The sequence below is a fragment of the Hyposmocoma kahamanoa genome, unplaced genomic scaffold (assembly GCF_003589595.1).
Source record: "Hyposmocoma kahamanoa isolate Upper Pololo Valley unplaced genomic scaffold, ASM358959v1 76, whole genome shotgun sequence".
NCBI lineage: Eukaryota > Metazoa > Arthropoda > Insecta > Lepidoptera > Cosmopterigidae > Hyposmocoma > Hyposmocoma kahamanoa.
The window spans coordinates 7716467-7737668 of record NW_020653900.1 but is presented as its reverse complement, the minus strand read 5'-3'; the positions used below and the strand labels follow the sequence as shown (position 1 = coordinate 7737668).

The 21202-nt window shown below is 35.8% G+C and overlaps 2 protein-coding genes across 2 annotated transcripts in view; both read right to left on the bottom strand.

Moving 5' to 3' along the window:
• Positions 1-5562: 5562 nt before the first annotated feature.
• Positions 5563-19318, bottom strand: LOC113232610. The gene is made up of 2 exons (XM_026467380.1): positions 18985-19318; positions 5563-5711 (listed from the first exon to the last, which is right to left on the bottom strand). Exons 1-2 carry the CDS (start codon positions 19316-19318, stop codon positions 5563-5565), a joined length of 483 nt encoding a protein of 160 aa, XP_026323165.1.
• Positions 15557-21202, bottom strand: part of LOC113232395 — a 166269-nt gene continuing 160623 nt past the window's right edge. The window contains exons 8-9 of the mRNA XM_026467098.1: positions 19643-19855; positions 15557-16187 (exon numbers count right to left, since the gene is read on the bottom strand). Of these exons, the coding sequence (XP_026322883.1) occupies positions 19645-19855 (211 nt within the window). The 3' untranslated portion in view covers positions 15557-16187; positions 19643-19644. The remainder of the gene's footprint in view (positions 16188-19642; positions 19856-21202) is intronic.

Below are 21202 nucleotides of genomic sequence, written 5' to 3'. Positions count from 1 at the left end.
TCGAACGTTAGAGATTGAATGAATGGATGCCACCACTGCCATTCCACTGGCACTCTATTGGGACTCTACTGCCATTGTAAGCACTAAGTGCGTGAAGTATTTTTTTCAATGATACCAAGTGGTGGAATGAACAAGTAGTGTTACGTCAGGTGGTAAGCGACACGCATTAAGGACCTAAGGGGCACTGCCTCTGTGTCCGGCATTTGAGACATAAGTTGACAAGTCTCATGTGCCTGTACTTTCACCAGCACCTTACATTTCAAAATTGAAACCCAGTAATACTCACATTACTGCTTGGCGGCAGAAATGGGTTAGTATAAGTAACTAAATATGTATGTATTTATTATTTTGACATCTATGTGTACATTTTGCAAATGTAAGCAAATTAAATTAAAATAATCTCAGAGTACTGAAAAAGTTTTATTCAAATCGGTTACTGGAAAGTGCACGAAACCGGAATCATCCCCTACTATTTGGACTATTTACTTCAAATAAACAGGACCAATGCTGATGTACCATATTTCCAACAAAAAACAATCATCATAATCAACAAATGAATGGCGTAAACACGTAACATACTTATAAAAAATACTGCCGAATTGAGAATCTCCTCCATTTTTGAAGTCGGTTAAAAATAAATTAATACATTCAGTTGATGATATTTTATAGCAATATGCACAAGTGACGAATTATCGGATTATCGAAGCGCCAAAAAAATCAGGACAGACTGATGCAGAAAAAATGTAAAAGTTGACTGACAGTCAACTGTGGCCATGGGACTTGTAAAGAGCCCGAAACGTTGGTTTGTTTGATAAAACAAATATATGCGATTTAAATCCGGAAAAATAGTTTCATATCCTATGTGTAACAATCGCGAAAACCTAAGAACTCGATATATTGTAAGCGTGTTTGCGTCCCATTGCTGGGATAACGCCTTTCCCTCTTTTTCCGTTGGTCGCGGTTTTGAGGTGCTCTTGAAACTGTCCAGTCCTGGAAATATCTGATAATGTCTGTCTCAGATATCAAAAAATAACTGGTTTACATAACTACTACAAAAAAACTCTTTATAAAAAGGTTCAGAAAACCATGTAGCGAAACGTCATCCAAAACTCGCACGTCTTCTCTTTTTTCTCTTTTTTTATTGTGATTATTAGTACTTACATTAATTTTAGTTTAATTAGATTTACAGTTGCTTGTAGTAAGCAAATTTAATAGCATATAATTATAACATACCAACGATCGCAGTTTTTATTACAATACCGCTATACAACATAAAGACGTGACGTGAAAGTAAGTACTATAGTAAGTCTATCAATAAATATCTCAAAGAAAAGTCTTTTGGGTTTGGAAAATAACAAATGAGTAATTTATTTACTATACGTATACTTTTTTAAATTTTGGCATTGCGTTATTTATTCATTTATTTTACATGCATAAGCTAGCAACTATCGTTACAGAACTAACGTAATACAATAGTGTAGCCAAAATTATCATTTGTTCAACATTATTAAGTACATTAATATTATATTCAAAATTATATTGTATCTAGGAAATGAAACTATTTTTTCCGGATTTAAATCGCGTATATTTGTTTTTTCAAACAAACCAATTTTAAATAGTATTGCACAACATGGCGCTACATTTCTTTGTGACGATGAGGTGGACGATGGACACCTAAATAATGCCTATTTACTCTCGCCTTGAAAAGGTCCGAGTTATACGTTCAGAAAATAAGTCTGCAGGCAGGGAATTCCACTCCACTGCCGTTCGCCTTATAAATGTGGAAGCGTAACGCTTCGTGCGAATCTTTGGAATATCCACAACATAGGAGTGGAGCCCAAGTCTGCGCCTAGTCCCCCGGTGATGGAAAGGAGAAGGCGGAATTAAATCGTGTAATTCTGATAAGCAGGCAACTTTATGGCGGTGTTCAAGGCTCTGCAGCTTCGCCTCCACTAATTCCGAATCACCTATAAGCCTATTGGCATGGTTGTCAGTTGAATTCAAAGTGGCCAGTTGGTATGTAGCAGAGCCATTCCAAGGGTGGCAGGAGTACTCCATGCACGATCGATTCAATATAAAATGTTCAATGTATATTATTAAGTGTGACAATGTCCTTTTGACACCTCTCCATGGAGAAGCCGTGCGCGGCAGCTACACAGAAAGCACTTTGAAATCTCACTGTAAACTCGCAATTAGTTTTTTGTGGTCCATACAGCGAAACGGGGTATCCCGTACTATTATATTCTGATATTCATTTTTCGGTAAACGCCTTTACTGACAATATACAGACGAGCATATTATCTAATTCACTAATATGTTTTATATAGCCATCAGTATTCCAATCATAGACTTATTTAACGTGTTCGTTGTATGAAATGACAAATGAATGATTTAACAAAGGTAAACGATTGTTATATGGGGAACCGTATACACACATCAAAAAAAGTTTGCGATCAATAGCATAAGCTCCTATAATTCTTTAAATTTAACTTTATCAAGAAAAAATCTATGTTGTATGCTTTCTTTAAATAGGAATACCCTGTTTGAAATTAAAATATAAAACTATTTTTTATTATTTATTTTAAAAAATTGAGCCAATAATCATAATGTAATAGTGATAGAAATTTCATAGAAAGAAAAAGACTGTTTAATTAAACTTAAACAACAATTTATTATTAAAAGGTGTGAATTCAATATAAAATAACTCCTCCCCTGGCTCGAATACATGCGAAGATCCTCCTGGGCATGCTGAGGATCAAGTTATCCAGCATTTCCTGGGGTAACCTATCCCATTCTTCAATAGCGGCTTCCCTGAGCTCTGGAACTGTCTGGGGACGTGGCTCACGGTTCCATGCTGCTCGTTTAAGAGCATCCCACGCGTGCTCTATTGGGTTTAAGTCGGGCGAGCCGGCAGGCCAGTCTAATCGTGTGATATCGTATTCTTGAAGAGCAGCATTGACTCGTTGAGCTCGATGTGCGGGCGCATTATCATCGACCAGTACAAATTGGTGCCCATGGTTTACTCGGAATGGTCTGACGATATCATCAATAGCAACTGCTTTGTACATGTCTGCTGTCATGAAGCCCCGATACGGGATCAAAGGCGTTCTAGCTCCAATCATAATGCCACCCCAAAAGGACACCGATTTTGCGCCTTGCTGAACTGTTCCAGTGGCAGTTCTTTGTCTTTCACGGTCGCCTGGTCTTCTCCAGACACGGACACGTCGGTTATCTGGATGAGTGCTGATTCGGGATTCGTCAACGAAGAGACAGTTTTGCCAAATGTTTTCGTCCTCACCTTCTTCATTTTGCCGAAGTCTAGCCCACTGCAATCTTCGTTGTTGACGTTGCCGGGAATTGAGCGGAGCTCGCCAAGAACTCCGTGCTCGTAATCCAGCCTGGTGCAAGCAATTGCGAACGGTCTGCGTGCAAACTTCAAGCCCAGAGGCGGCCCTGACTTCTGCTTTTATTTTAGTGGCGTTGATTGTTGGATCACGGGCTGCCAGCAATCTAATATAGCGCTTTTGGACAGCTGTCAAAACAGTTGGGCGACCGCTGCGGGGTCGGTCAGCTAAATTCCCCATTCCGTGATACCTCTGCAACGTAGCCACGACACAGGATTGGGATATAGCAAGCCTGCGTGCTATTACTCTCGTGGTGTATCCTTCTTCCCTCAAAGTTACTATTCTAGCTCGTAAAACCTCTGATAATCCTCTTGGCATTTTTTCAATCACAACTTTCCGTGAAAAATATCTTGAATCGCTTATAATTGACTAAATCAGATTTCTGAATGAGCGTAAGCTAGGACTGAAAGCCTTTTTATATGAAAAAACAATTGAACGGGGTCATTGTTTTATGTTCTAATTTATTTTTAAATAAAGAATCTAAAAAGAAGAAAAAATCATAATATAATCTACAGTAACAAAAAAGATTTCAGTTTTTCGAAGTGATCGCAAACTTTTTTTGATGTGTGTACGTTTATTACAATAGGATTTCGAAGTAATTATTAAAATTGTCATTTCCTAAGTTTAAAACTTACATTAAAATATTTTAATTAGAAGTCATATTAAAAAATTGAATACTATGTGTTAGATAAAGATGTACGGAACGACGACATGGGTCTTGATTCCACATAATTTTGATTGAAAGTGTATGGTGTATTGTAGAGTTTCTTGCTCGTTCTTCTCAGTGAAGTCAGCACAATGAACGAGCAGTAGCTTAAAAAATTACATTTTTAAGTCTTATTTATTTCACCTATGGAATAAATGATTATTCGGCTTTGACTGTGACAAATAAAATTATTTTTATTTTTAATATTTTTCAAAATTTAATGTTTATGTTATTTTATTTATAATCATAAACATATTTTTCAGTTTTTTGTAATTTATTTTCGTAAAAACAAAGCACTGTGAATTTTAAATAAGGCCCGTAAACCGTTCTAAAATTTAAGTTTATAAATAAATATCACGCTTACCCAAATAAATCCAAAAAACAAACTAGTTCACGTTCAATGCACCGTACACTGCAACTGCGAATGGGCAGACAGGCATTCAAACAAGCTTATATAATAACAACATAACAATTGCAGCAACAGTATTCAGATCCGTGTTCTGTGTATAGCAAATTTCAACCTTAAATGCTGAAAAAATAAAGTCCACTTTTCTATTTTACTGAAGTAGGTTTTTAACAATACGTAAGTCACAGTCTACGGCAATATCCAAATATAAATTTTGGACTCTATACTTTCACTAATAAAGAACGATTTAGCGATTTATGATTTTTAGTATTAGTATCTAGTCAAATATGATGGTTAAAAGAAAGTCAAAGGTATTGTAACGTAATAAAGTACATTTTTGTGGCTAAAGTTTTTGTTTCAAGTTTGAATGAAGTTAGCGCAATAGGGATATCCCCAGTGAATGTTCGAGGCTCTGTTAGTGTGGAGATGGATTTTGTTAATGAAAATTACACTTAGGCTGAAACTTAATAAACGCTAAAAGTAAAGAAACTTCAATTTTTTTGATTTTTATTTATAGATTAGTTATTGCTTAACTTTTTTATTATGGTTATTAATACAAAGATCGAGCACTTAGAAAAAATCCTTCGAACCGGCCGGATTCGAACCGACGTCTCCTAGCAAACCGTGCCAGACGCTATGCCTACTAAGACGATACCTACTATACGGAACGAACCGCGGACCTTACGAATTTTTCTATGTCCCTGTTATCGGATCTTTGTATTTGGTTTTCAACGACTTTTTAGCCGTAGCGCCATCTATGAGAAATCTATGAAAGTAAGTTTTATTATTTAAATTTTTATTTTGATTATGACTTGCAAAAGATATTACGAAATCGGAAACTATATAATACATATGATTACTTGTAAAACACTTAACAACCTAGTAGGACTATATTACTAACATTGTAAATGACAAACATTGTTCCATGAAGCTTTGGTAGTCTTATAGTTTAACCAACCGCATTTCTAGCAGACCCGTGGGTACAAATCTGGTCTCGCGTCTTTGAGTTTCTCGAAATGAATGAGCGAAATTTAATTTGAAATTTATCATGAGCTTTTCGGTGAAGGTTCTCCTTCATGATAATTTTCAGCGTGATGGAACCTGCATGTCGAAGAAGGTTCACACTCCTCGGAAAGCGTGTGAAGTCCCCAACCCGCATTGAAGCAGCGTGACGGTCTATGCTCTAAGCCCTCGCCTAAGAAAAAACCCATTTACAAACACAAACCAAACCCATAGTACATTGTGTATAAATGTATCCAGCAGTGTGTATAAATGTACTATCTGACACGTTTTAGATCTGTATTTGGTAGTAAGGTAGGAAGTTTAAACGTGCAAGCGTCTCTTCTCCGACGACCCCCACACTACGTTTTGCATCGGACTGGTATTTACGCAAAGCTTTCTTTTGTTACCGCACAGAGTTATCACCGTTGAAAGCGATCTAGTTAAATATTTTTATTTTTGTACGAAAGTAAAATTTGATATGTTAATAATATAGTCCCGCGAGGTTGTTAGTATTTTACAAACAACTCTATATAAAATTGTAGATTGTAAAAAGAAAGAAAATTCAAAGTGAAATAATTAAATAAACCTCATAAATATACGAAAGCAAATATACAAATGAAAATATTTAGGGTACGCCGGAAAACGTAGCCAGTCTCGTACAACAGATGCCTCAGTGCACGGGTCTTGTTGAAATTTACTTTAACTATATCAATAAAAGGTACGTTTCTATTCATAATTTTTGTTTATATTAAATATATTTATAATTCGTTTATTCCTTAACTTCGCAATTCTGCCTTGTCAAAATCCATTTTTTTTTTTAAAAAGTAAAAATTTGGTTTATGATAGATAATAATTTATTCCATAAAATGAACAGCATTGTACACACACTGTGTAACCAAAATACATTTATTTCAACAATTTTATATTTGTGAGAAAGTAAAACGTGATAAATTAATTTTTTTTTATAACTGACGGGACGAACTAGCCTTGCGCCCGGTGTTAGCGACACGCCTTTCCATAACATTGCAGTGCCGCTCAGAGCTTTAAATCGCAACGATCTGAGGATCACTGCCCCTGCGCTCGTCACCCTGTGTTGTACGTTGACAACTGCCTCCGTGGTCAAACGGTTACCATGCCACGCTGAGGTCCCAGGTTCGATTTCCGGGCCGGGATAAATATTTATATGGCCTACATTTATTTCTCTCGTGAGTTTGGATGTAATTTGTGGTTGTCTTTGTTTATGTCCATGGTACCCGCGACACAGGATTTCGCTAGTGCGTGGCTATGTTCAGAGTGGCGTTATTATTATTATTATTATTATAAAAAAGTCCTGTGTTTCTGTAATTCAATAGCACTTTTGCCCTTTAAAACCAGAGCAGAAATAGGTAAGGCGGCATTACTGCCCTCTTTGTCATAACTAACGCATTTGCATTTTGGTAACTTTCGAGATATCAGCACCTAAAGGATTTTTTTATTTGTAAATTGTCAATTACGCAGATTTTGCTTAACAATAAAACTGACACTAAATAAGATATAAAAAGACTCTTATTGGTGGTTGTAGATCTTGTTTCACTCATTCCAGATATATTAATAACTCTATTTCGAAAAAATGTCCATTACGTTTGTTACAATAATGAAGTCAGGGTACATCTCTAACTTCATCACAAGGAGCTTTACTTCTACTAAATGTACATTTACGACTACAACACAAACAATTTGTTTTAACAAATGCAAAACACAACATGTAGTAAACTCTCATTGTAGTACAAGTTAATAAACAGCAGGAATTAACAAATAAAATAAATAATTATTATATGAATAATAAAAACGAACGCTATAATTTGGAGTTTTCAAAGCGAGAGTGAATAGGCGTTATTTATATGTGTGTGTTACATCGTCGGCCACATCGTCACTTTCCATCAGATGAGATGAGGTCAAATGCGCACTTATACTTTACAAAAAAAGAGGATATCATAGCGTGCGATATGCTGTTACGGAATCCATCATCTACTCAGCCACGGTGAGGCAACAGACATTGGTTCGGGTCTAAATAAATAAAATAAATATTAGACTACATCACACACGTTGCTCCGATCCCAAAGTAAGTGACTAAAGCACTTGTGTTATGGAAATCGGAAACAATGACAATACCACAAACACCCAGACTGGAGACAATGTACAAAAAGTTTAAGGAAAAAACCCGGGACCTCAGAGATGGCGACACTATAAACACCAGTGTGCAAGCCTCTCGATCATAGAGGTCGTCGAATTAGTTGAGTATTTTCACAAAACTTATATACAGATTGTAGTCGTAAAACCATTACGATATTCAATAAAAATAAACATAATAAATAAATTTATTTTGCCATATAATAAGAAACAATCGCAACGATCAAACGAAAAGTCGCCATCCATACTAATATAGCCGCACGCTAAACCTTCAAGATCCTGTATCAGTTTCGTAATTCAGTTCATGGTAGCTGTATGGGTAATCCCGCTTTTGATGTCTTAAATAGTTTGCGAAACTAATATAGTGCGGGATTGGTACAGGAAAAACCTATGTTCCGAATTATGATTGACTATAACAAGACATCGCACCTTAAAATAAATTAAAAAAATGAAAATTAAAACTAATAGTTTCGAGTTCTCAGGTTTTTCCTTTTTCAGCCAGTTTCTCAGGTTCGATGGCTACATATGGTATATGGAGCAATCAACCAATATGGTGGACTGTACCTCTTCTGGTTAGGACCATAGTCCACCATACTGGTCCAATGGGAGATGAACCCCACGACTAGCAGAAGGCCGTATTTGAATTGGTAATGAGAGGTGTATGACCGAAAATGAATCATCGATATCATAACATTCGCAACACTGACCCAAAAACATACAAAGAATTATTACATAATATATACGATGTGTGTCCCATTCAGGACATACAAAATACACTCTAAGGTGATTAAAAATAGAGTTGCTATTAAGTTCGAGAGGAAATACTGGGAGCTAGGTCAACTTTCTATTGGGAAAGTAGTGGGGATTTTCTTAAACCGGATCTTATGTTTGCACGAAGTTTTGTATAGCTTGATTGTGATTTTTGGTACTTTAATAGCCTAAACGGATAATAACATAAATAAAAGATAATTACGATATCGCAAAATTTACGCCGAGAAAATATTACAGTATTTTAATTCTATTTCATAAAAACTCTATGTCAAAAAAAGACTTGTGGAAGTGAGATGTAAAAGAGGGGCCTTAAAATTGTGTGCCTTGTCAACCCAAAATTGTCAAATTTGAAGGCCCCCGTTCCCATATAGACGATTCCTTGTTTCGATCGGTCGTCACGAAATCGTATCGATCCATCGCTACTCTTCTGGCGTCCAGGTTAATGGTTAACGACATAAACGTACATTATCAATTCGTCGTTTCGTCGGAAGCGACGGTTAGTGAAGACAAATCGTCCCGTATGTGGTGGCATTTACGAGTACAATGATATTTTTTTAAGTTTAAAATATCACTGAAAGTTGTATAGTGTTGTTACTATTTCATCTCGAAGCTTGTAATATAAAAACAGATTATTAAGAAAACAGCAGAAATGCTTTGAAATTCACAAATGAACTCTTCAGGTTATATTCCAAGCAAACAATAGGGAGTTATTCCACATCTTTAATAAATCTCGTTTTGGAACGATGTTATTCAAAATATTCATTTTCATTTGACAATATTATATTTTCATAAACGAGGAAATGAGTTTCGTAACGGAATGTTATGGTATATATTATATTGTATAAATATATAAATTGAAACAAGACGAATTCCCACGTACGTATATCTTAAATGCTTAAGAAAATACAGAAAATATTTTTTATTTTTTTAACATGAAGAAGAAAGAATGGCTTCGAGACAAACCCAAGTAGGGTTTAACGGTGCTTTACAATATTTATGTACACTTTTTTCTTAAAACAATAAAATAAATAAATAAAAATAAATGACTGAAATCACAAATTTTTTGAAAAGAGTACTTGAGCCGAAAATAAAACCAACTAAAAACGTAAAATATGTCGTGTCCCTTGTGGTAAGCGACACGCCCGTCCTTAGCATTTGCAGAGCCCCTCATTGCTTTAAATCGCAAAGATCGGAGGGGCACTGTCACTGCCTCCGTCACTCAGACATAAGTTGACAAGTTCCATATGCCGGACATTTCATCAGCACTCTTTCAAAACTGGAACGCGGTAATGCTCGCGTTACTTTTTGACGGCAGAAATAGACAAGGTGCCAGTATTTCCATGGACGCACTCTTTCACAAGCTCTACTGCTATTAAAATTTTGACATGTGACAATGATAATAATTACTCTTGTTTGTTCTTAATTTGACGAATAAACTTGACAGAATCAGTTTAAGCGCCCAATTACACGACGAGAAAGTTGCGCGGGCCGCCGCGTTGACCAATTTCAAGCCAGACTCGCCCGCGTGCCCGAGACGCTAATTTAAGCTAAATCATCGAGTATATAACCAGCACAGCACGGAACAGCCCCCCGTAGTTAGAGATAATTATTATATTTATTACAATAAATACATAATATTTTCGAAATATAGGTACGGTGACGTACACATAGGTCAGTTGTTGGCGATGTATTATTTCAGCTTTCTAATTTGTGATTTCAGTGTAAACGAGAGTTGGTATTTAAGAGTGATATAAGGCTGATGAACTGATGAGTTGCCAGGGATGGATGGCCCTTATTTCGTCTCTATTTTTGGTTATATACTCGACGAGCTAAATAAATAGAACGTATTTTGCCATGACAGTTAGACGCACGCGGCCTCTCCGCTGTGTCGAATAAATGCGCCCTAACAGTGTGCGCGCTGTGCAGGTTATGACGCTGATTGTCAGTGGACAATTTAAAGAATAATTTATGTTATATTATTAAAAAAAATATATGAAATAAAATTATTATTTTCGGATCTTAATCGCGTATATTTTTTCATTGTCCCAGTCATTGGGAGTGGAATTCCCTGCCTGCAAACTTGTTCCCCGAAAGCTATAACTGGGACCTTTTCAAGGCAAGAGTGTATAGGCATTATTTAGATGTGCATGCTACATCCTCGACTTTCATCGTCATTTTCTATCAGGTGAGACGGAGGTCAAATGCGGTCTTATTTTTTATAAAAAAAAGTCAGCCGTAACCATGGCACCTATAAAGAACTCAAAACTTTGATATATTTGGAAAAAAAAAATATACGCGATTCAGATCCGAAAACAAAGTTTCTTTTCCAACGTGTACTAAACACGAATATCTAAAAGCTGGATTAAAAATTAATATACATCACGTATGTATATATACGGGGGTACGATATTAGATGCGCCATTAATATGGAGTGCCTATTATCGTGCCCGCGTCACCTGATTTGTAATTTACAAGAACAAAACATCGTTTTATAAATTTGTCTGCGTGTTTGAATGCTAAACAAATCAAAGCAAGCCAGAGACTATTTAAAGCGCTGCAGCCCTTTAGCTGCGTCACTTCTAATTTACATACAACATTTAGAAGCGCAGTTGCAGCGCCACTGTCGTGACGCGCAATGGTGGAATAAAAATTACTGAAGTGCTACAGACACGCGGCTGTGGGGTTTCATTCATTCTTTAATTGTTTCATCATATCATACCATAATCTGATATAATCTATAGTATTTATCTGTTCACTTACACAATTGATTTAAAATTAACGTCACTTTAAAATGGATAACTATAATTTGAATTTGAATTTATAACAGGCTTGTTATACTTATCAGTGTTTGCCTGGAAGTTTTATAGAAAAATAACAAGTATCAAAGTTAGACGGTTCTACTACAATATGAATGTTTACTCATTTCAACCATTAGTCACCGGCTTTACGTTAACTACGGTTTAACTACGGTCCAACACGTTTGTTATTCATAATGGCGTTGGACCGTAAAATGAAGTAAATTCTTTTTAATGACTTCCAGAGTTCTATGTGTACCCAATTACCTGTAATCACCCTTGGCCCCAGTTCTGTTTTAACTTGTTAATAAAAATGCCTCATTGATCGCGTAATTTGAAGTCAAGTTTGAAATTATACATGATCGAAACCCTTTTCTTGGATTTCAAGTTTTGAACTTCCGAATAAGTTTCAGAAATGTGTAGGGTTTTATTAGATGTCTCAGATGATCAAGGGCGCCTTCAAATTAGACGCTTAAAGAAGCGCTAGAGTAGCGCCACTATGGCGCTGCAGCCACTACTAACTTTCATACAATATTTAGAAGCGCAGCTGCAATTATTATTTACCTTAATGACGATCATATTATCCCTTGACATTATATTTCGAATTGTGATATTATGAAATTGATAATATGAAATAAATGATTCCATTCTATTCTATTCTATTCTAAATAACTTTTGATCTCATCGTCATCAGCCTACCGCATTGACATAGGCCTTTGCCAATGTGCGCCATTTCGCCCGGTACTCAGCTTGTCGCATTCATCTGCTGTTATTAACTATTCGCAGATCCTCAATCCATCTGGGCGTCCTACACTACATTTGTCCAGCCTGGTCTCCGATCGAGAACTCGTTTCCCCCATCGATTGTCGGTTCTTCTACAAATATGGCCAGCCCACTGCCACTTCCGCTTGTTGATTCTACTTTTAATCCAATTTATGTGATATACAATTTATAACTTGTACAATTTTTCTTTTGCAAGAGAGTCTATAAATATTTTTAATACTATTTTTAAAAAGAAGATCCTAAATATATTGAAAGCTGGCAATAACACAATTTAAAAAGAGCCCAAAGTGATCGGCTATATAAAATATTAAAATGGTGGATAGAAGCTAGGCTTAGGCTCCATGGTGACTACATGGTGATAAATTCAAACTCCTTTGCTTTTTTATATTGTAAACAAATCATTTTATACGTCAAAATTATTTTTTTTTCAATTAGTTCTAAAGAAAATGAATAGATACAAATCCTTGTTTTAACTTGAAAATTAAAAATAAAAAGAAACACACTTTTCTAAATCAATGTTTATTTCGTAGGTTAAGTACAGTTCTCTGATTTATAAAACAAATGCACATCGTTACAATTATATATAAATTAAACTAAATTACATAACAAATTATTATGACTTCTTCATATTACTATGACTATAAGATTCTTTTTTAAATAAAATCATAAATTCATTATATGAACAGAAGTATATTGGTATAACACATTAATTAACGCCATAATAGAATAGTAATTTTAATTACGTATATAAAAATAAACCTTAAAATAATATTATTTGAAAGATCATATCAAAATAACAAAAGTAAGCTATTTTAAAAATAAATAAATATTAAGTTTAAAAGTGATAAAAATTTAAGTTAAAATAAATTTAATACATTCATTCACACTATAAATTACATCCATGCATTTTTTTAACATTAAAAGTTCTATTTATATATTTAATATCATTTTTCATATGTTTTTTGGGAAAATACTCCACCAGTTTATTACTATTATTGATACAAAATATGACAGCAAATAATGCCGTTTAAACCCATATATAAAGATCTGTTCAAACACAAAGAAATTCGTAATATCTACTTACGTGATCTGTAGTTCAGTTGGCTAATAACGGTGGCCCTGTCATCGGCATGCCAACATACACTGGTTCGAGTCCAACCAGAACGTAGGAATTATTCTTTATGTTCGATTTTTGCATCAATAATAATAAAAAGTTCAGTAATAATAACTGTGAATACTTTCTTCTTTTAGAACTATAATTTTTGGAGAATAATTTCAGTTTTCTTTTGAAAAATTTTTTATTCGGAAAAATAAAATCTCTATAAAATAAACTATTTACATGTCTGGTTCAGAAATTCCATAAAAAAATATGTAATCGATTTCCTGAATCTGTTTAGTGAATAAAGATGGCGAAAGAGGTTAACGGTTAGTGACGTCGAAATGAAAATCTACCACCTAAATAGGTTCAATATTATGTGATCAACTTCTAAATTTACACAGATAGTTTTGTATTGAGATTGAAAAACATCTTCAGTATATAAATAATCGATAAGTATTCAATGAAATTGACATTTTTCTATTAATGTAAATTAATATAATAAAAAATTATTTTTCTAACCCCGAAGAAAAAATAAAAGAGCGCTCATGCCCGCAGAAGTTTTTGAAGTATTAAGTCAAACAGTAAGTTAAAAGCCTTTTCTTGTGTCTGTGGTATCTTAGTTTTCAAACGGAGGTCAGAGATCATTTTCTCAAAGTGGTTTTCTTATTTGGTATAGTCGGGATTTCAACTATGTTTGATGAATATCTGCACGCAGTTTAAAGATCATTAACTCTTTTCTAGTTAAGTTAGTGATCGCAACCATTCAATGTTATAAAGAAATTTTTAATTTTAAATTATTTAAATTTTATCATAGAATAAGTAATATGTTTTAGTGTGGAACCTTACACGTAAGGTTCCCGTCGTTAAATTTTACCCGGGTACCACAGCTCAACATAATTACCGCAAAACAGCAATGTTCAGCAATCATAGACACGAAATGTCATTTAATTTGTTTGAAAACTATTCCGCCAGACAATTCCGGTGACAACAGCGCTCCGATTGGTCAGCTCGAATTCGAAACAATTGACGGGTGCCTTTAAAAAATTACATATTTAATATTTAATTACCGATGAAATGCGATTCCGTGTGTTTTGTAATTAGATGTTTGCTGTTTTTCCCACACCACCGAATGGAACAGCCCCCCATACTTAGAGATAATTATTATCTTTATTACAATAAATACAGAATATTTTTGAAATATACGGAGACGTACACACAGGTCAGTTGTTGGCGAAGTACTATTTCAGCTTTCTAAAACGAGAGTTGATATTTAAAAGTGATATAAGGCCCATTTATTTGACGAGTTGCCAGGGATGGATGGATGGAGTCTGGTTATATACTCGATGATGAGACACAATATAGATGACGTATTAAGACCACACGGAAAATCTGTTATTCGACGTTAAAAAACAGAAATTCAAATAAAATAATGAAGTATGGGGCTCGAAATATTCGCTCCATAAAAAAAACAAAGTAATGCTAAATTTTTTGTTTTATTATTTAATTTCTTATTATTTTCATCTACGAAAAAATCAGTTTCATTCGATTGTTATAAGAAATATTTCAATGGCATTTTTTCTCCCGCGTTCCGTAATAAATACGTCAGATGAGTGCGATTTTATTGTTGTTAGAAAGAATATTTTATTTCTAAAAGGCAAATGTTGAATATCGTGTAATAAATTTTTCCGCTTCTAACTCACTCGCTTCAAAACTTACGCAACCACGATACCATTTCGCTTTAAGATCTTATGTCCCACCGCTGAAATCAAATTTGCTATATTAAGGATACAACCTTTGTAATGGTAATGCCTAGAAACAGCAATTGGTATCACTTTCCATCTACTGTACCTACCTGTCTGACGATTTGAACACGATAAATAAAATAAATGGAATTATAATTGAACAAGTACCTATAGGTTGAGCTTGCATTTTTTAACGATCTTAACTATATCGAACCATTAGGAAAGTATGTAAATTATATATATAGTATTATAAGAGTAAGTAGGGCAACTCCGGCTTGTTTGGCGTGTAAATAAATACTTACATTTCTTTCGGAGCCTAAGGTTGTTACCTATTTAGTTACTATTTAGTTATACCTACTGGTTGTAATCATAATTTGAAATAAATAACGTTATCGTCACAGTATTCTCGCGCTTTGAAATAACCTTTATTAAATGCAAGTGATGCTTGCGTATTGATATATTTATACTAGGATCGCGGATTTGTATCTTGATTATGAAGTATGATCATGGAAATTAGTAACAGTAGATCTCCTTCCCTGTTTCTGCCGTCAAGCAGTAATGTTAGCATTACTGCGTTCCGGTTTTTGAAGGGTAAGGGTGGTGGTGAAATTACAGGCACATAGGACTTGTCAAGTTACGTGTCAAGGTGACGGGCAGTGGCAGTGTCCCTGAAATCTTTGCGTTTAAAAGCTCTGAACGGCATTGCAACTGCTATGGACAGGCGTGGAGCTTACCGCCAGGCGCACGATTGTTCGTCCCGTCATTTGATATTATAAAAAAATGAAATAAAATTGAAATGCCGAACAATTCTAAATTTGAGGCACTATTGTTCAAATTACCACAATCAATGAACACGTCTAAGATGTTATTTTTTAAATCATGAACCAATGGCTTCAATTCTATAATTAATGGCGTGTGTGACGATGTGTATGCAAAGCGAGTGCATCGCGATATTTACAAGTCGCACTGCTACGTTTGTATGGAGTTAGCATACTTGTCTTATTATTATACTATGCCATTAGTTTATCAAACAGCCTATAAAAACACAAATAAGTCGGCGTAGAAATGCCACGTGCCGATATAAATTATATGATACATGGTTCAATTTATAGATCCCAGAGTCCGAAATAAATAAAGATTATTATTACAATAGAATACGTTGACAGTAGGTATATCTACAGCATTAGGTCAAAAACCGATCATAAAAACTTGCTTTAAATGCGTTCGTAAATTCGAAAAGACGCTCAGTCAATTGATTTTCCTCGTTGATTCGATGTCTTCGTAAATTAATTAGTATTTTGTCGATATATCTGAAATAAAACAATATTGATTATTAAAAACAGAAAGAAAAACATTCGTAAATGCAGTAATGGAGCAAAAATAAACCTAAACCTTAGAAACATAATAATTCATAATAAATTAAATCCTAACAATTCTTTCTATTATCAATACATTTAAGTAGCAGTAGAACTCCCTGTGAAAGAGTTCATCCAGGGAAGTACTGCCACCTTACCTATTTCTGCCGCCAAGCAGTAATGTGATCAATATTGCCTTTCCGTTTTGAAGGGTACGGGTGCTGGTGGAATCACAAGCACATTGGACTAGTCAACTTGGCTCAGGGCGGGCGCAGAGGCCAGTGCCCTTCAGATGTTTGTGATTTAAAGCTCTGAGTGGCACTGCAACTATTATGGACAGGTGTGTCGCTTAGCACCAGGCGTATGACTTGTTCATACCGTCATGCGGCATTACAACCGAGAGTATTTTTTACTCTCGCTAGTGAGTGACGATACAATAAAAGATTGGTGGGGGCATTTATACAATAACGCCTAGAGTGTGCTGTTGCGGTTGCCACGTTTCTTTAATGCTTCGACCATGTTTATGGAAGCACGTAGAAAGTTCCGACGTGATATGGCGTATGAAAACGGCCTCACTTACGGACTGAGTACCAGGGCAGCAGTAACAATATTGTGAAACAAACAGCTAATAAGGTCCATTGTCTTTTAATGTGGAAGCTTACTCAAAGGTAATATCACTTATAATAATTAAACACTAATATAGGCTTAGAGCAAATGACACAACCGGGGACACATTATATTATAAAAATAAATTTCATCCGGTTCCAGTGATTGATAGGGATCAGGCTAGGGTAGCCATAAGAAAACATCGAAAAAAAGGAGAGCTTCTCAAGGAATATAGCATAGTAGCGCATGCTATATTAATTTTCATTATTTTCGGGATAGACAGATATTTTTTGGGAATATCAAATTGTAGTATCATAAAAGATCTTTGCGCAGAAGGAAAGCTTGAGTTCTATTTTACACTTTTGCAGTGGTAGCCCAATGGGAGAACGGTTTCTCCTTAATTGTGAGGACGGCAGTTTGATCCCTGAGGCAGCGTGTACCTATGATTGTCGTGTCTAATTTTGCGAATATTTAGTAGCTGTTATCATTCGCTAACTTTGCAGGAAACCATTGCCAACCCTTGGAAAACGTGTGAAGGCTCTAATTTATTATTTTTATTTATTTATTGAGTGTGCGCATTATTTAATTACAATTAGGTCAGCATGGCGGAATGCGGCCTAAATCCTCTATTTATCGAAGACCGAAACTCAGACATAAGAGGAATAATGGGTTGATGGTGATACCTTCTCCTGTATAACCGAAATCAGTAGGAGTGAATCAGACTTAATTAGTACTTTACTTTATTTAGTAACTTTTTGACGTGCGTCGTAATCAAGAACTAATTTACAGCATTTCTACCGCCAGGGGTAATCGGTTACTTCAAGTTCTGCAAGTCGAAACTGACGTCACCGTTTGCGTCCAATCACTATTCTGGCCCACGTTACAAGGAATACCCTCCACCACAATCTTTTTTTTATAATATCCAGTGACGGGAAGATTATGTCGTGCGCCTGGTGGTAAGTTATACGCCTGTCCGTAACAGTTACAGTGCCACTCAGAACTTTAAATCGCAAAGATCTAAGGGACACTGCCACTGCGACTGTCACCCTGAGACATAAGTTGACAAGTCCTATGTGCCTGTAATTTCACCAGCACCCTTACCCTTCAAAACTAGAACACAGTAATGCTGATATTACTGCTTGGCGGCAGAAATAAGTAAGGTGGCAGTACTTCCCTGAACGAACAAGGAGCTCTACTGCTACTAAATCTTTTGAAAAGACGCTCGCACTCAGCAATAGGACATGTTATTTGTTGTTGAAGATGATTATCACTAAATCCTCCATTATTATTGATACAATGATAGAACAAATACAAACAAAAATTCCTTCGATCTGGGTGGATTCGAACCAACACTTGTTTGCCAGACCGGGGCTAACCGCTCTCTCAACTTATCTAAGGAACGCATCAACATGCCTCATGAATTTCTCCATATGCTTGTTGCCTTTGTTTTTTATTTAAACGATTCTTTTGCCGTAGCGCCAGGTATCTTTACAGCTACCGATGCCTGACAAGAGGTATCGCTTTACTAATTGCATTATTAAATATAATTTTATTGAATATCATGTTTTTTATTTTATTTTTTATTACAATAACATTCATATTTTTTGCGAAAATACTCCACTAGTTAAGTGTTATTATTGATACGAACATTTATTCAAATTTCAAATTCAAACTCAAATATTTATTTCAGATAAAATCCATATAGAGTTAGTAAACCAAACAACTTAAGAACTAGTGTTAGTATTAATATTATTATAATTTGAATGACTACTTATACATTTAAGATAGTGTGGAGCTCTATCCACCTACGCAGGAGTGGCGAGTCCCACCGATCTTTAAACACACACAGGATGCCGTTGGAGCTATCACGGAGGCGCCTTAGCGCAGATGCACACCTTTTCCTCATGATGGCCATGAAACCGTCCATCTGAGCCTCGGCAAAAGTGCATCCCCGATGCACTACACCTCCACGGAAGCCATATCAGCACCCTGAATGCGTTATTATATTGAACACGCAAATCGCTGAATGTCCGCCCCGAATACGCGACCCACAGACTGCACGTGTACAGCACTTGACAGTAGGCTTTAAATAGTGTAATTTTTACTTGTTTAGTACAACGTGCAAATCTGCGAACCAACATATTACAGCGAACAGCCAGCGACCTGCGCTCCCTCTCTATGTCACAATTGTCATTGAGATTCTCCGTGACCCAATGACGCAAATATTTAAATTTCGACACCCTGGACAAAACTGTACCACAGAGTGACACTTCTAGTAGTTGTGTATAGTTCATACCAGCAGCCTTAAATACCATGAACTCACTTTTCTTAGCATTATATTTGAGTCCGTGAGGCACAGCGTACGCCTCACAAGTGCGTAACAGCTTCCTTAGACCACCCATTGATGGACTCAGCAGCACCATGTCGTCGGCATAACTTATATTATTGATGCAAACACCATCGATATGACAGCCCACCATTGTGCTTCTGAGCTCATCCATTAGGTGGTTCACATAAAGAAGAGGCGAGGCGAACTCAGACCACCCTGCTTCACTCCGCACTCTAATGTGTACACATCAGAGTAACAACCGTCCCATCTGGCACTATTCTTCTGACTACTGTACCAATATTTAAATAATGAAATGACTTCAGGAGCAACGGTGGTTTCCTGCTGAAGCTTTTGCCACATGATGTCATTTATAATACACGAATAAAAAAATGATATTCAGTAAAATTAATATAATATTATTGAAGAAGCTGAAGTCTTTATGGATTATAATTATGGTATTAAAAGATAAACAAACCTCTAATTACGGAATTTTCTCGCTGTGACAAGCTTATTAATGTCATGGTAAGCGGCAATCATAGTATGTGCAGGTGCTGCATTGGACGTGCAACCAGAAAACAATCGCATACAATCCGCGCCTTCTTGACCTCTCCGGGCTGCTCGCATGTAGCGGAAGAACCGTAGAATTTCTGGATTGTCGGAGACTGGTCGCCGTAGTTCGTTTAGTTCACTGAAAAAATATAAATGGGAATAATTAATTTTAAAGCTCCGTAACATTCTTTTTTTTATGATACCAAGTAAAGGGACGAACTCAGAGCTTTAAATTGCAAAAGTCTGAGAAGTCACTACCATTGCGTCTGTCACCCTGTTTACAAGTCTCATGTGTTTATAATTTCACCAGCACCCGTAAAACATGAACGCATTAATGCTTACATAACTGCTTACTGCTTCCCTGGTGTAGAGTCAAATTTCTGTCTCTGTGTAGTATTTGTTGGATGTGATATATGTGTTACTGTTTAGTATCCTCTTGTGTTGTTATTAAAGCTAGCTGGTAAGGGAAAGGGCATGAAGTGGTAAGGGAAAGCTGTAACTTATCACAAACAAGCCTATGTTAGAGACGAAAGTTGGGAAAGATAAAGGGTGCAAAGGAATGGATCTTCCCACTACCAGTCTCACAGTTTAAGACCGACAGTGTGACGGCTAAACTCAAACAAATGAACGAAGGAACTCTTTCACAAGGAGCTCTCCTACTAGTATTATGGATGTACTTTTGGTATAAAAGCGGATAAATTTCTTTGTTTGTTGCCCGCTTTTGTCTACTACTTCGTAATTTGTATTCAAGGAGCACTGGAATAAGTGCCTTTAGTCTCGATAGTGACCTAGAGTAGGGGTCAAATATTGAAAATTTATAGGAAAGACCCACAGCCGTGCATGCAAATTCTATTGCCTTACCACAGAATATCTAATAGTAAAGAATGCTCGAAATTGCCTATATGAATTTATTAATATATAACAACGTTTTGTTTGTCGAGTTCTTAGGTTTTCCCGATTGTTACGCATCGGAAACGAAAACTGTGTTTTCGGATCTAAATAGCGTATATTTGTTTTTATTAACCGACTTCAAAAAGGAGGAGGTTCTGAATTCGACTGTATGTTTTTTTTGTATTTTTTTTTGTATGTATGTTACGCGAGAACTACGGTATCTGTGTACCGATTTTCATGATTCTTTTTTTGTTGGAAAGGGGGTACTTCCATAGTGGTCCCATTTCATTTTGAAGGAAATCATCCACCTTTAAGGGTGGCTGTTCACGCATGAAGATTCATTTTTATAAATAGCGCGTAAATTTACTTAAGGAGCAATTATGTTAATGGTTGATTTTGCTACTTCTCCAATTCAAGGCGTTTTTCTCTCAATATTCTTTGAGTAGTGAGACCTGTTTTTTATCATCTCCAGTGTCAAGTCCTGTATAGTGGCGAATTTAAGGATATTTCAATAAAACTTAGCAAATAGACGTAATTCCACGTCTTTTTGAGGTCGGTTTTTTAGTACTCTGTACTGAGATTATTTGAAATAAAT